This window comes from Scardinius erythrophthalmus, assembly GCF_964197995.2.
Source record: "Scardinius erythrophthalmus genome assembly, chromosome: 5".
Classification (NCBI taxonomy): Eukaryota; Metazoa; Chordata; class Actinopteri; order Cypriniformes; family Leuciscidae; genus Scardinius; species Scardinius erythrophthalmus.
In genome coordinates, this window is record NC_138225.1 from 22,825,115 (window position 1) to 22,842,326 (window position 17,212).

Here is a 17,212-nt window from a genome sequence, read left to right on the forward strand (position 1 = left end):
AATACCAAGGGTTCACTAGCATGGCGAGTCCGCTTTTAGCTGTTATGCCAGCCGCAGCTGGAACCAGCTTCCAGAAGAGATCAGATGTGCTCCTACAGTATTCACATTCAAATCCAGACTTGAAACACATCTGTTTAGCTATGCATTTACTGAATGAACACTGTGCCACTGTTCGTCCGACTGTTTGTACTGTATACTGTATTTTATTTTCTAAACTGTTTTAATTATTCTTATTATTTTAATTTCTTCTATGTAAAGCACTTTGAATTGCCATTGTGTATGAAATGTGCTATATAAATAAACTTGCCTTGCCTTGCTTTGCAGGGGCTCAAAAGTACCGGCCAAAAGTTTGGACACTACTATTTTTAATGTTTTGAAAGAAGCCCTTTATGCTCATCAAGGCTGCATTTATTTGATCTAAAATATAGAAAAAAAACTGTAATATTGTATAGACACACGGACACGGAACTTGACGCTATGACGCAACCCATAGCAACGCGTTATGGCAACGACACCTCAGAATGACAGAAACGTAAAAATAAACGTGAATTTAGGCTACTTTAGGTTTGTAAACATTGTCATGTTAATTATAATCAAATGCATTTTGTTTTATTGACCACAATATTATCATTAACATTTGTTTGACAAGGGCACTTTTGACAAGCCCCCTCCTTCCTCACCCCTCACCCCTCCTCCCCCTATCCTCATACTCATATGGGACATGTGTGTCATCACACGGGCAGGAAGTCTGCACGTCAGTGAAAGTTTCTTGCCAGGTATAGTGAGTGACTGGGGAATAGGCTGGACCAACGGCACTGGGCTGGACAGAACGGTCTGGGGTTCGCATATAAAAACTTCTCCAAATAGGCTACGTCTCCATCATATCATACACACACACACACACGCACACAGTCTGTTGAAGTAAAAAATGCTCGGGAGCGATGTACTGTTGTGCTTCATCTTCTACAGCACGCTCTTAATCTTAAAGATGTACATCATTTCCATAATTACGGGCCAAGTGAGACTTCGGAAAAAGGTACGTTGTGGAACTTTTTATCCAAAATACTTTTCATTACTGCAAACACACCGCTAGCGACGAGACAGAATCACTGCAAGACAGTCGAGTTCTAAAATAAAGTGTTTCTATTTCGAATAGGAAGAGTTGGCATATTTCAACTCTCTGGGTTAATTAATTAATAAAATAAACGAAGGTAGTTGGTCAGTGCTTTCATAGAATGGCTGGACGCCCTAGACAGATGTAAAACCTACGTGTTTTTGACAGGCGTTTGCTAATCCCGAGGACGCAGTGAGACACGGGGGTGTGCAGTTCTGCCGCATCGATCCATATGTGGAACGCTGTATAAGGTAGGAGTACAATTCTACACATCTAAATTCAACATCTCTGTGATTTTATGTTTAATGCTACTAATTAGAGTGTTCAGTCCCCATGGCTAATTGACAAAAAACCTGGACAATGTTAACAAATGCATTTTTTTGGCATGTTGTTTCATGTTAGGCTAATGCATGCCACTATTTATCTCTAACTGTAACATATAGCTACTAATAAAACAAGTTTTTAAGATTAAATGTTATACATAACTTTTTCTATCAAGACAGTATTGTTAAAATTCCCTTGTGTAAGTAAAGGTTTGAGTCACCTTAATTTACATTAAAAATGGTGTTCCCATATGTTCCTGTGTGAAACATAATATACTATTATATAATACAATTTGTTTTACACAGGGACATATTGGGAACATCATTTTTGAATGTAGATTAAGGTGACTCAAACCTTTACTTACACAAGGGAATAGTAATGGTGCAAACAACAGTCTGTTGTGAATAGTAAACAACAGACTGTAATGGTGTGTTTCACAGTTATCAACATCACAAATCTAGTGGATTTTTTAATGCTGCTGTGATGGTGTGTCTAATACAACAGCTGGCAAGTTTGGCAAATTTGACATTCTTTCTTCTGACTGCTGTAATCAATCTCTGGCAATTTTTTTCCACTTTTTTGGAAAGTCATGGATATGCTATCATAGATTTTTTCTTTTGCTATTGGAGCAAATGGCAATACAAAAATTATATTTGCTGTTGTCTCCCGTTCACCTTCCGCTTTTGAAAACTCTGGAAATGTGAAAAGGGTCCATTGGATATGTATTGCTTCAGTCTTGTTCCCACTTGGCCCATTTAGTTGGAAAAACTGTGCAGGGTGTCTGGTAGATTAGTTACTTTCTGTAGCACTGTCAAAGTCTTCAGAAAAAGAGTACTGGTATGGCTGGCCCTCTATATAGGAAGCATCATACTTAATTCATATGGACTGCATTAAGCTAAGATATCTTTATTTTGCCCATTTGTGTAATAATTATTAGTCAGTCGCCATGCCTGTTTGTTCGAATATGTTTCCACAGTATCAACAGCCTACATGTATATGTGTATGTGAGAGCATACGTGAACAAGAGAGATTTTATTTTGAGACTACACACTCTAAAACAATCATAGACGTGGCTGCCTGTTAGGAAACATTCAACATACTTTAAGCTGCAGGCTTCTTAGAGTTTGGCGTTCCCTAACTTATCACCAGGAAACTCGCCTGTTCTGCCCATTACAGACCACTCCAAACTACATCTGCACAATCGGAAAATGATAAAGATGTTATTTCAGTAGACTGCTCTGAAATCACTTAATGGCACTGGAAAGTCTTGTTTTCTGTAGGTGGTTCATTTAAGCTTTTCATATGTGATCTTAAGTTGCCAGATTGGTAAAACGTGATACGGTAGGACTTGTCAGCAAGTCCTGACAAGACCATTATTTGACCTTAATTGCAATGCATTCACAAAGGTATTGGCTACAACTCAGGTTTGTGTATTTCAGCTGTTTTATAATCTCTTTGAACCTGGTGCGTACAATCAGATTTTGTATTAGGATAAAAGCTAGAACATTTTTTAAGGAAGGATGTGGAAAATGGCGAATAACAAATAAGTGAAAGTTATTTCCTCTTTTAAAATTAAATACCAGCAGAAAATGGTTATAATGAAAAGTCCTTGTTGGGGCAAAGAAATAAGGAAGAAACTGTAATGCAGGATTTCACAACGATGACTGTCTGCTGCGTAACAAATAACGAGAAAATAATGGGAAATGTGACCATCATGGTGGTATGAATGTCAACATATGATTAATTCCTTTAAAGCGGGTACAGGAAGCACTTCTGATTGCTGTGATCCGTTCATGCGATGACACACTGGTGGTGAGTGATTCGTAGTGAAAGTAAATTCATATTGCAAGATTGTGTGATGTTGGCAGTGTTTACTGTCCTGGCATGCTGCCATTAGACAGAGCCAGACAGTTTACAGTCCTGATCAACGCCAGATGTTGAGCGTACATTCGTCAGCTCCTTAGAAAAGCAGCTTTCCATGTGTATTTCGACAGTCTGGAATGTTAAAAATGCCTCAAAGGGCTATTCATTCAAATACAGTGTTTAGAGAGTAACATTACCGAGAAGTAGTTGAAAGAGAGGCTTAAATGACAATGAGGGAATGCATGAGAGATGTGGTCAACACTTGAAAAGATCTTACTCACGTTGAGCTATGATTAAACAAGCATGGTCATGTTGCTGTACATCATTCATAGATGGCAACAAAACTCTTTGTTTTCTATTTCCAAAGTCATGTCTTTTTCATGTTTTCAACAGCTTTCAGCAGTTCTCCTTATACCTCCTCTACACCAATACACGCTGTTTGCGTTACAATTTTCAAAGGTTTTCCTACATTCATTTTACACTGTTTGTGTTTTTTCTTTTCTTTTCAGAGCACACCGCAATGATATGGAGAACATTTTCCCCTTTTTATTTCTCGGAGCCATCTACTCCATGACAGGACCCTCGTATGCAGTAGCACGACTTCATTTTCTGGTCTTCTTCCTGGGTCGAGTTGTTCACAGCATAGCATACCTGTTGGCACTTAAAGCACCGATGCGTTCATTTGCCTATGTCATCGCTCAGGTGCCCTGCGTTTCCATGGCAATACAGATACTCATGGACGTAGCCTCATTCGCATAACCCTGTCAAATATGGAATCCTGTGATTGGTTAAGACTTCTAGTTACAACTGTGATGCGGAATGCTGCTTTGATGGACTTACAGCATCTCAACATCTCACATTTCACTTTAGAATCAGACTTGATTGATGACTGACAATTAATAGCTCTGCTTTTAAAACACAACATTCATTGCTGTCATTTTAGTACTGGTTTGTACTGATGCCATGTGTATTGTTGCATTACCATTCAAATGAAGGTTGTTTAATGTTATTTTCTCCCCCCACGATCAGGTTTGCATATTCTCATCATATTTATATTATTTGAAACAACCAAGGACAATAACGATAAAGAATAACAGAGTCCACACCACAACTATAATGATAAAAGCATTGGGAAAAGGTATTGTTGGGATCAATTTCAGAACAAATTTTTCCAGCTGATGAACTATAAAAACATTAACAGTCAATCAGAATCCACTCTGCTCTTAAGAGCTCAAGCATTTAAAGCTGCAGACGAAAACTGCAGAACATGCTTAGAATGAACAGGATGATCTCATCCGTTGCTGTGGATGCTAATATAGTTATTTTTATAGTTATGTTCTTGGTGTTAATAGGCCCTTACTCACCTTGAATGGATCTCCAGTCTATAGCGCAGCCATTATTTACAAGACTTTCCGTGACAAACACCATCTTTTCACTTTCATACTGCAAAGTTTACACAAGCAATAACTGCTGAGGTCAGTTCAGAGTCCATGTGACTGTTCCACAATAACTTTCCAAACTTGAAAGAATTCCTCTGTTATTGAACCATAAGCCCTGCAGAGCCCAGACCTTTCAAATTTATTGTAGCGTTAAACAAATGCTGTTGTCCTTCCTCTTTGCCCACTGGGCTTTGGATTTTACTGCATTTCGAACACAGCCGGGGACTTTGCCTGTCCTCAAGAATGCTTGCATACAATCTTTTGCATGCTGCAAAGCCAGTGTTTTGGTTGAACAAGCTTTTATTATATATGTAAATATATATAGTATATATATTTTTTAAGGTGTAACTTATTTTTATTTGTTTATCGTATTGTATCGTTTGTGTAGTGATGTTTCAAAAGAGATGAGAAAATCATAGGTTTTATAATAAAGGAATAATGAAAGATTTTGTGTGTGCATGGGTAAGTGTGATACTTTGTTGACTCAGATAAAACAATAAAAAATCAGTGAGTGTTTTAGCGCAATTTTCTCACGTCATGGGATCACAACACTAAGAGATAGTAAATCTTTTCCTGGATTTTTTTTGTGCGTTCCCGAGATTAGACCTTCCTTAACATAATGCCGAAAACCCGAAGTCTCTAGGTGGTCTGGTTGAGGAGTAGATAGAAGTGCAAGATTGGTGCGCACAGACAGAACAGAAATCATGAGTTAACAATCGCAATTTTGTCTGGTGGAAAATTGCGCTAAAAATTAGGGACAGTGGACTGCCTACACGCTAAAAACAAGAGCTGAGAGAGAAAGAGGGACAAAGAGGGAAAAAAATCAGAGGAGATGGATAGCTGCCAAATACGCAATTATAACATAGCAGACCCCATTGTTACTTCTTAGTACAAAAAGTGAAGGAAAAAGTCTGGCAGGAAAAGATAGATGAATTCTAAAAACTTAGTGAGCAAGGAATAACTGAATAAACCAGATCTCCAGCACTATTATTACAGATATCACAAATGACACAATCTTAATTGGAAACACTACTGCCACCAATAGCGGAAGTGAATGAAGATAAATATGTGAAAGGGCAGCAGAAGTGATCTTGCTAGAGAGCATGGAAGGAAGCGTGTGTGTTTGAGTTTAAAAGAACCTATGTAGTCATGAAACATGCCCTGGCTTGTCAGTGAAAATGTCTGTATACATACGTGTGTGCCTTCAACAAAAAGACAAGCAAAAATACTGTGATAAACAATGTTATACTCTGTCTCTGTCATAAAAAAATGAATGTGCAAAATTAAAAACAGCTTGTCACTGGGACAGTACCCTTAAAGCAATAACTGTACCTTATCTACAACTAAAAGGTGCATTATTAGTACCTTAGAGTGGTAATATGTAGCCTATTGTAGCCTATGTACCTTTTAGAGGTAAATAAGGTATAAAGTTGTCCCTTTAAAGTCAGCATGAAACTGATGTTGCGATTGTCTCTTCTCCCCTATTGTGACGTTTATCCAAGTAAAAAGAAAAAGAAAAATGTAGGACTTATTTTTGTCCATTGGGAATTTAATGAATTGTTGGATCGTTGTGGTTTGCTATTGCTGATATGCTAAAATTAATATTATCCTACTGCTCTTAAAACACACTACTAGGTTTAAGAGAATGTTTAGATATAAAGGATCTCAAGCTAGATTTAGTGTGCTCCATGTCAACCTTTCTCGTTCACTGTGACAACTAAATGCCACTCCCACACCATGTGGAATGTGGAATTTTAATGTCAAATTTTGTAATAGGTGTGTTGTTTTATTTTTGGTAATATTGATTATTTTCTCATTCAGTTTTTTTGAGGAGACACGTGCCTCCCTTGCCTTCTGACCGTAGATCTGGTCAGAATGGTTTGTTACCCAAATCTTTTCTGGCTGTTAGCATCACACTGGTTCCCTTGACGAAAAACCCAATAGGATTTTCCCATAGGCTTTTGGATTATCGCTAAAAACAAGCTCTGTGATCAACAAGTTTATGATACTTGCACATTTTGTCCATCAAGATAATTATCACAGATGAACACAACTTTCATGAATTTTGAACACCACGGTCCCACAAATTAAATTTATAAGCATAACTTATAATTAATATTTATTATAAAAATAAGAGTTTACCTGTTTGGCGTGATGACGTTTAATCTCCCCGACAGCCTCTGTAGTCCCATTTAACCACTGTTAGCTATACGTTTAACTAACAGGCATTGTTGCTCACCTCATATCTGGTGGATAAACAAGGCAATTTTCTTAAAATTTTTGTTAAAGCACATTAATACAGTATATTACAGACCTAAATGGACAACTTAAAAAGGGTTTTGTTCTTTTGGTTAAAACTTTATTTTTACATGGTAAAGATGACCTTTGCCCAGCTTAAAAAAATCACGAGTGGGATAATACTGATGTATTTTATGTCGTAGAATAAAACGTGAAAGTGTCTTGAGCTTATGTTCACCACAGATTTTATTTCAGCCATTTGACCAAAATCCCATTCGATGAAACCTGATGTGCTAAAATGCTAAGCTCGCTTCCACTTTTTGGCCTACAAAGTGATGTCATACCTGCACCACTCTATTCTAACAATAAGCCAAAGAAGGTTGAGTCTGTGCAGAACTTCTGTTTAGAAATATTAATTATTCACGTCATAAATGCTTATTTGCTAAGTTAAAGATACAAAATATTATTATTTTTTTGCCGCTATGGGTTAGTCTTATAATAACAAAGGCATAGATTGATGACGCAGTGAATAAGCGGAATCATGGAACTTTTCGTCATGCCGATGGATCTAATAATGTTTATGGGAAACCATGTTTATGGATGAGAGAATACATTCATGTTTTTGAACATGACTGGAATGAGGCAGGGCACGATTGCTAATGAGATATCAGCGCCACACGCGAGTCCCGCGGATATAAAGGAATGAGGACATTTCATTCTACCGAACTACCCGCAAGCATACATGCCAACCCTCCCGATTTTTCCGGGAGACTCCCGAATTTCAAAGCCCCTCCCGAAAATCTCCCGGACCGACCTTTCTCCCGAATTTCTCCCGATTTCCACCCGGACAAAAATATTGCACCATCCGTCACTGGGCGCCGTTTCAGTCCAAACGCTTGCGCTCCCATGGCGTCTGTCGTTGCTATGCAACCAAACTGCGCTCTCCATGATGACGACGAAGAAGTATCAGCAAAGGATTAATTGATTTCTAGCCCTCGCATTAGCTTTACTACTAGATATATTTCTGGAGAAGGAAAAACCCGCCTGGAAAAACTAGCGCACCACGTTGATTCCATTATGAGCGTGCTCAACTACGGTTGAAATAACACCCTAGAAGCAGACGTCTGAAATGAAAGGCAAGAACAGCTATTTATTTAGCTTTAGACTGTTACATGAAAATTTAAAAATGAAATGTCATAATTATAATGTTTTGAGAGTTTACTTAAGTAATTGTTGCATTAGGCTATGAATGAATAAATATTTATTGATAAGATCTAGCTATTTCATGTCTTTTCATTTACAGTAGCATGAACCACGAGTAGTCGAGTAACTCGAGTATAGTTTTGATAAGAAATCAACTAGCAAAAATCAGTAGTCGTGCACCCCCCCCCCCCCCCCCCCCCCCGTCCTTTTGAATATCTCCCGAATTCTGAGGTCTCAAGGTTGGCAAGTATGCCCGCAAGTGCTTAATTACTTCTCAAACTGGACAGTTAATTTGACGAATTTAACTTGGGAGGTAACGCAGCACTGTTTTTCACTTGGTCTACACCAGGGGTGCCCACACTTTTTTGCTTGATGTTCTACTTTTAAAATGATCAACACAATGAGATCTACCAACTACCAACTAAATAATTTTAATAAAAAATAAAATAAAAAAAAACACTTCAAATGCTTGTAGCTACAGTAGTAGTACTGCATGCAATCTTGTAATTAAGGAGAAAAATAATAATAAATGTTCATTGTTGATATTCAATTTTAACACTAAACTCAAAATACCTACAACATTTTGCCTTATTCTGATGACTTGCACTGACTGGAATCAGACAGTTTTAACTGTTATATAATCCGGGCAGAAGCTGCTGATAGCTAGTCTCAAACAGGCCTCCACATTGTCATCAGTCATGGTGGACCGGTGTTTTGATCATTTTCAAACAGTTTATTTTCAAATAGTTGGAATTTATGAATGAATGAATGGCATTTGTGTACGCTACCGATTCCGAATACTGTTAGCTTCACAATTTCGCGCTCTGTTCTCCGAAGCTCTTGATCTGGAAAGCAGAAGCAGGCTAGTTGTCATGACAACCGAATAAACAAAAATCGCGCCTGGTAAAAATTCATTCGTCAGGTGCACGTTATACAGAAACTAAAAGAAGGAAGGACAATGCTATATTTATTTTTATTCACATTTAACAAAAGCATATTTTAAAATTATGTGCGATCTACCAGCATTGTCTTTGCGATCGACTGGTAGATCGCGATCGACCTATTGGGCACCACTGGTCTACACTATCATACTAAACTGCATTTGAGTGTGTTGAAAGTTATAATGTTATTCTATGTGTTAGTTTGTTGACTGTATGAGACTAGCAGTAAGCTAGATCAACATTAGAATAACATACTGATCATATTCTAACATTTCATCATGTTGAGCAACAGTATATAACATTGATTCGTTTTATGTAAATTTGCTCACCTGTCTAATAAAGTACATGGAAGAGCGGCGTCTGAAGCTCTGTCAAGTCTTTAGTTAGTCGCGTACGTGGACGACGCTGATATTGATCCTCGTTTTATTTCTCCTTTTGTCACAAAGTCTGCTTGCCATGGTCCATAATGTTTGAACGAAACAACAACAACAGCGTGAGCGTGCCGCTAGACGTTACGCAGTTGTCCACATCTGTAGCCATGGTTACTATGGCAGTACATATCCATTATGCGGATATTACGTCATTGACAGGCGACAAGTTACAAGGGAAGGACACTTTTTAAAATTGTGAATTTAATAAAAAAATTTGGATAATGTAAGTACACAATTGAAAGAAATATAAAACAGTGTGCAAGTGGTTTTTGGATATTCTTACATATTGCACCTTTAATTAATTACAATAATGCACCTTTAATTAATTACAATAATGCACAGCATACTAATAATTTCACACGAAGAAACCTTGATGAATTAAAAACTCGTAGAAGTTTTGGTAGGTAGCATTGCGTTATGTGACCCATGTGGGCTGTTGATCATCGCTGACCAGTTTGATTCAACAATACTACCACCTATAGGTCAGTGTAAAACGTAACTTTTTGGAACCCTTTTCAAATCGGAGTTGTGAAAAAACACTGCTAAAGCAGGGATGACACTTTAATGTTGGCAGCATTTTTAGAGATCAAATACTAATGGTGATAATATTTGTAATTTTTTTCCTCTGCAAAATCCAATCACTTTTTTAAATGACTAAATCACATAAACTAGGTTCCTAAACTGGGACTGATAAATTGCTTACCCTAACTCTCTGCGGCCTCGACAACCTATTGAGCAGCCTACCTAGATAGCATTACTATGTATCATATTAGTGGCATGTGTATCTTTGTTTTAGTGAAAAAGAAAACAGTTCAATATTAGAAAACCACACAACAAAAATGTTAAGATATATGTTAGTCAATATATGATCTAAATGTTGTCTCTAGTTGTTGTCTGCTGTTTACACTTGTTAAAACACAAACTGCATGGTCAAATTTCATAAATATTTATTTAATTTCAATGAACAATATTAACTACAGTAGTGGGCTACAGCACTTTTTCAAATAAATGCTATAATAATAATATTTTTGAGGCCACATCTGAAACACAAACATTTACAAGTATACTTGGCATTAAAAACAATGGCAATACAATATTTTAAGACACTTGGTGTTTTTTATATTCATTTTTGTTTATTTTCCGATATCACAGAGTTTCTGCAACAGTCTAAACAGTTAATATTGATATAGATACAAAACCACTGCGAAAAGAGTTAGGAGAGTGAACAGAGGGAGGAGGAAAGACAACAGTATGCCAAAGGAAAACAAAACAAACAGAAAAATATATTCCATCAGTCTCTTGCTCACTCTATTCCCCTCAAAGAACAACTAAAAGCTAATACATCATATGTAAAACTCAACATTTACAAAAATATTTCCAAGTTTTCCCTTTTTAGTTCAGAATGCTTCTAATGTTGAGTGGTTCACATTCAGATGAAGAAAGGTTGAGGTGTGTATGGGATGTGGGGTGTGAGGTGTAAGGGGGAGGGCATGCATTCAGCTAAGCAGTTTAACACTTACTCCTCTTGTGCTGTTCCTGAGGCTCTTGAGTTCTGGTGTCACTTTGTTGACATTCTTAAACATATCTGAGTTTGAACTGTAAACAGCAGAATCAATATTCTCTTATTACACATTACACAGCAATAATAATTTTGCTGATTGTTGTATTGTTCTCCAGTCAGAATATCTAAACGTCCTTAATATATATATATATATATATATATATATATATAGAACTTTTGCTGAGTAACCCAGAGTCTGAGCTTTAATCTAAGTGACCCTGGCTTGAATTCCAGGTGGTTTCTTTCAATTTGTACCAAATTCATGACAAAAATAAAGATAATACATCCTAATTCTAAACCATTAATACATCAAATCCCTTATATTTTTGTAGTGGGACTGAAGGGAGGCATGCAGGTGATCCAGAGCCCTTTTCTGTGTACCTGTAAATGCGGATGCTATTGTTAGCATTGTAAACAGCTGCAAATTTACCAGCTGTGACCAAACTGTGTTCTTTAATGATTTTTGTTGGCTTCTGCCTCATGACATGTAATTCATGGTCAGTCGGATAGAGGGCGCTAGTGGTTGACGTGTGCAGTAGAAAATGGCACTTGTGGGAGACTCCTGCCGTTTCTGCCAAGGGTTTGCATGTCAGGGTTTAAAAGCATGGTAAGGGTGAAGGCAGGTTAGACCATAACATTGATATACACAAGAAGTGAGTTTTATTTCTCCATAATACAACAGAACGAGAACGGTATATATGTTCATGTGCATCTGGTCCGAGATGCATATAGTTTTTTACAACTTTGAAATAATCACACAATGTACAAATCACAAACATAGAAAACATTTAAAAACACAAAATAAGGAGTTAAAAAATATGTGTCATTGTTTTTAGGAGCGTCAATCTTACAATCAGGTCTTCCGAGTGACAAGTAATATTATTTTGTCTTGACCTTAGATTTTGGCTCAAACCTTTCACGCCAAAATTGTTTAAAAGTTCTATTTCTGTTCATATGGCTTCAGGTTTGCTACAAAGCTACATATTTGTCCCAAAGCTGATGGCGAATGTGTCTCATCAATCATAGACACTAAATCAAACTTTGACTAACTCAGATTATTGGGGGGTTTGTAACATTTTTGGTCAGTATTTCTTTAAGCAGAATTCTGAAATGATCGCAGATTATCACATTTTTGTTGTATTTCTAGTATCTTTCTTTTAGAGTAAACATAGGATCATACACACACACACACACACACACACACACACACACACACACACACACACACACACACACACACACACAGGCACACGCACACATCCACTAGGAGTGAATTTTGACATCACCATACTGTAAACTCCTTTTAGTTTAAAGCTCTGGGGATTCATTTGCACACACAAATGAGTGGGCAGACTAAGAAAAAAAAAACAAATTCAATGTAACATGATAAAAATAATGATATAAAGTAAAATGTAAGAGGATTTGTAAGGTGAGAGGTGCACTTTAATCCACAGACTGTGATTGTCATCACTTAAGGTCCAAAATATCCTCCTCAAAAGATGTGGATATGGTAAAAGGGCTGGCCGTGGGTGGGCTATCTTCTCGTGGCTCCACCTCAGAGCCAGATGAGCAAATCCTTTGGACGTCGGTTTCTCCCTCTACAGACTCCATTCCCACTCTGATTGGAGATATCTCAGAGTCAGTATACATCACTGGTATACTTGCATCTAACATGCAGAATAAAGCTTATAGCTGCATATAGCTCAATATTTTCAGCCTATGCAATATCTACTACTGTTCAAAAGGTTTGGATTAGTACGATTCTTAAAAAAATTGATTAAAAGTGACAGTAAAATAATTATACTACAAAAGATTTCTATTTCAAATAAATTATGTTCTGTTGAACTTTCTATTTATCAAAGAATCCAGGAAAAAATGCATCAGTTTCCACAAAAATATAAGGGAGCACAACTGGTTTTAATAAGAAATAATAAGAAATGTTCATTTTTGCCATATGAACATTACTTTGACTCTTGTAATATTTTCTGTAAAGGTGCTTTGAAATGATATGTATTGTGAAAATAAATGTGAATTGAACTGAAATGGAACTTTAAACATTAAAAAATCTTACTGACCCCAAACTTACTGCGTATGTCAGTAAATATTGCTATTAATTACACAATATTTGCCAACATACACAGACACTTACTTTTCAGTGGTGCTGATCTCCGCTGTTCTCCTCTGCTCTTCCCCCTTGTTCTTTTTGCTCATTCTTCTCTGTTTCACTGAGTTACCGTCTGCCTTACTGCTGGGTTCCTCAGTTAAACCTACAACAGGTACAGAGTTTATAGACAAACTCAGACTTCTTATGCTACTGTATTTTACGCAGAATTTTTAAGATGACATGAAAATATGCACCTGCAGGAGGTGCAAGAGCACTTCCTATAGTCCACTTAGTCATTCTTGTGTGTGCATGTGTGTGTGGGGTGTGTGAAGTGTGGCAGCCTAGTGGATCTAGCAGCTTATCTAATGTGCGATCAGAATGTCTCGCTCCAACACTTCATAATGAAAAATGTCTATCTCATCTCAATTTGACTGCAGAACAAGCATTACAACAGATCAGGCATGCAAGTATCATTGCAGGGTTTTTTTATCACACGCAATTAAAACGTTAATAAATGGTACTGAGCTGCACCACTCGGAGCTTTATTGTCCTACCCTAGAAACACATCCAAAGAGAGGCACTTATCCTGTGGCAGATTTCATTCGGTACATTTCATGCCAGCCTCCCACTGCGCCACACATACGTAATGATAGCTTTCAGTTCAAGTGCTCACAAATACAGAGACACTCACCCAGCAGCTCTTTCCGTGTGCGGCTGGCGATCTCTTTGATCTCCATGCGAGACAGCGAGAGCGAGGTTGTGCTTGCGATCATGGGAGCGGAGCCGATTACACTTGGGACAGGTGTCGTGAGCACTTTATTGACCAACGGAGACTTGAGGGGCCTCTCTATGCTGCGTCCAACTAGGTTACTCAACGGAATCTTATAGATGTGTTTTGAGGGCGCTTCACCTTGAAGAAAGAAAGGGATGGTTGGAAAGGGGCAGAAAAGAAGAGAGGGAAGGCTAAAGAATGAGACTTTAGAATAAATGGTGTAACTACCACAGTGGTCGATCTAGGAGCAGAGCTGCTGTTAGGCACATTAATATCTACTCTGCACAGAATAAAACATAACATGTACACACATCGCCTTGTGTTTAAAGACACACATATATAGAAATACAGTCAGAGTCACTGCTGGTGCCACACTTTTGTAATTAGCTTAAAGGAAAACAACTGTTTCATCTACCCACAGGTAAGCCTATTTTAAATCTGTATTAGAGGGGTAACTAAAAACACAGTTTAATACATTAGTAAACACACACTACTTTTGAAATGTTTGGGGTCAGTAAGATTATTTTTTAGGTTTTTGAAATAAGTCCCTTATGCTCACCAAGGTTGCATTTATTTGATGAAAAATACAGTAAAATAGTAATATTGTGAAATATTATTACAATTTAAGATAACTATTTAATGAATTTTCAGCAAAAAACTGCTTAAAGGTGCTCTAAGTCATGTCACGCGTTTTTTAGGCCAAAACATTTTTTGTCACATACAGCAAACATCTCCTCACTATCCGCTAGCTGCCTGTCCCCTGAACACACTGTAAAAAAACGCGGTCTCTCTAGACACCACAGGCTCCACAAACGGCAACAAAAAGAAACTGGGCTCACCCAGAGCCATAGAGAGCTCACCCGCACCACGAAACATAACAAACAGTGCTCCAGCCAATCACTGGCAAGAAGTATTTGAGGGTGGGGTCTGGGGGGTTGTGCGCGTACACATGAAGGGGGTGTGGAGGAGAGAGAAGCATGAAGAGGGACGTTTGAATTATGGCCGACACACGACCAAAGAGACGACGTTCCGATGAACAGAACAACTTGCAAGAGGGACAAGGATAAGGAACGCGCGAAGTACCGAATTTACATCGGAAAAATCTTTGAAAGGTGGCGAGAACTCCGCCGGCAGAAGGGATTGGCTACTATCCGACATTCAGTTGCTCTGTTTTTGCAGAACAGGTAAATCCACTTTTCTTTCTAAACTGACGTTCATGTTCGCAAAACCAACACAAGGATGTAATTAGCTAGATTTATGCTGTCAGCGTTAACTTTGGTGAATACAACATGTATGTTTCTTGCAGCAATCAATCTCTATTGTAAATGATCAAGCAAATTCACAATAGGGCGACAATTTGTGTAAGTTAACGCTTGTTTTCACCCACGGTTTGTTATGAATTTGATTGTTCATAAGTTAGGCTATTGACAACTTTGACTAAATTTGTTTACAACGCCGCCGTTGTTTATGGTCACTGGGAAACGCGAAGCTAACGTTATCTTGCTATCATTGCGTCCTTGTATGGGAGCTAACATAGTTATAACCTCAGGTGACAAAACGATTTTAAGATAATGTTTCTCTTTTTCTGTATTCTGTTCTGCAATGCATAAAAGCATTTATCTAACTTGGCGACATTACACATTCATGAAGTATCAGTAAAACTTAACTTTGTAGTGACTATTTTAACTTTCCTTTATGCCGGGAGGGGAGGGGAGGGGAGGGGAGGGGAGGAGGGAGGAGACGGGATGAGGAGGAGGGAGGGTCTAGCCAGCCTCCGTTTTGTTTGACAACAATTCGAATGTCAACAAGAAGTAACGTCTCCCGACATCGCTAGAGAACCTTTAATATTTTTACGGAAACCGCTTTTGAATATATGTACACACTACACACACAACACCCTTGTGTACTGCAACATTGCTAACGAACTATTCCATGTCTCTATTAGCGTCGCACTTTTATGTAGTCCCGCCTTTTTGTGAAATGTCATTGTTCCAAAATCTCACTCTCGCTAGAAATTTAACATTAGCTATGTTCTTATTGGCTTTGACTATCACACTGCTTTTTCACATTCAGACAGACAAATTACTTGTATCAGGAAACTTATCACATCTTGTCTGGTTAGGAGTTAGGACACAGTGATTCGAGTATTTTTTCCCCTCTCCAAAGTGACTCATGACTTGGACGCGAGTCAGACGGTGTGTTTTTAGACGTCATAGCATTTACTTGTGACTCAACTCAGACTTGACTCTGGTTGAGCTATTTATTCACAGACTGACATTTTTGTTTTTTTGGGGGGGTATTGAGCCTAATCTTATGTGTTTACATTTGTCTGCTGTCTCAAACATTCTGAGTTTACAGTTAGTTTAACCAGATAGACAAAATAAAGCCTACTGAGTCAGAACAGGAATGAGATTTTTAAGAAGTTTCATTGTCAGAAAAATCTGATTATTTACATTATTGATTTTTGTTTTAATGCTATCGATTAGCATGAAAACAAACAAAAGCACATTTACAATGATATAAGTAGAAGTATATAAGGTAAATGTGCAACACTTGATTCTCATCTTTATCCACTAGACTTGAGACTCAAGTTTAAGACTTGACTCTTGACTCAGTCTTGTAAAACAATGACATGACATCATGTAAACCGCTTAAAGACTTGTTGAGAAAATGAGTGTCTAATTTCCTCAGAAACTAGGAAAGGCAGGTGTTTAAAAGGGAAACCACTTGATCAGTGCTGGCATATTGATGAATAATTCCATGTAAAATCACTTGGTTTTGGGAAACTTTTGGTAGAGTGAGAGCAGGAAATGATGGAATGGCACAAACTGCAAGGCCACTGCAACAAAATAGGGTTAATATATCAATATAAAGTGTGAACCTTCACCGGTGTCTCTATAAAAAAAGAATAAACAAAAAACAACAAAAATATATAAATAAAGGTAATAAAAAAACAACACAATAAAAATCTAAAGCACATGACATAAACCTTAAAAAATGCTACTTTTGTCTGGGTAAGATGCTTCAATAAGAAAAATAAGAAATAATACATGCTGTTATGCATATGAAGTATGTTGGTGATACCAGTGCACGAGCATGATTGCTATTTTGAATACTGTATTCACATTTATTTTTTTGTTAACTTTTTAAACCTTTTTTAACTATGCTTTGGATATTTGTCACAGGCAATGGTAATTTGGAGAACTAATTCACACATATATT

At 37.5% G+C, this 17,212-nt stretch overlaps 2 protein-coding genes across 9 annotated transcripts in view; one reads left to right on the top strand and one right to left on the bottom strand.

Moving 5' to 3' along the window:
- Positions 1-708: 708 nt before the first annotated feature.
- ptges (prostaglandin E synthase) lies at positions 709-5,181 on the top strand. Its single transcript, XM_081364566.1, has 3 exons — positions 709-1,036; positions 1,283-1,365; positions 3,811-5,181. Exons 1-3 carry the CDS (start codon positions 929-931, stop codon positions 4,058-4,060), a joined length of 441 nt encoding a protein of 146 aa, XP_081220692.1. The 5' UTR covers positions 709-928; the 3' UTR covers positions 4,061-5,181.
- A 6,571-nt stretch (positions 5,182-11,752) lies between these two features.
- The window catches only part of garnl3 (GTPase activating Rap/RanGAP domain like 3), a 71,976-nt gene continuing 66,516 nt past the window's right edge, over positions 11,753-17,212 (bottom strand). For 7 of the 8 annotated variants that reach the window (XM_081367167.1, XM_081367166.1, XM_081367165.1 and 4 more), the window contains 3 exons: positions 13,910-14,128; positions 13,264-13,381; positions 11,754-12,732 (listed from right to left, as the gene is read on the bottom strand). In XM_081367167.1, coding sequence (XP_081223293.1) covers positions 12,582-12,732; positions 13,264-13,381; positions 13,910-14,128 — 488 coding nt within the window. In that variant the 3' untranslated portion in view covers positions 11,754-12,581. Of the gene's footprint in view, positions 12,733-13,263; positions 13,382-13,909; positions 14,129-17,212 lie in introns of all 8 variants that reach the window. The other variant, XM_081367172.1, reaches the window with a different exon arrangement.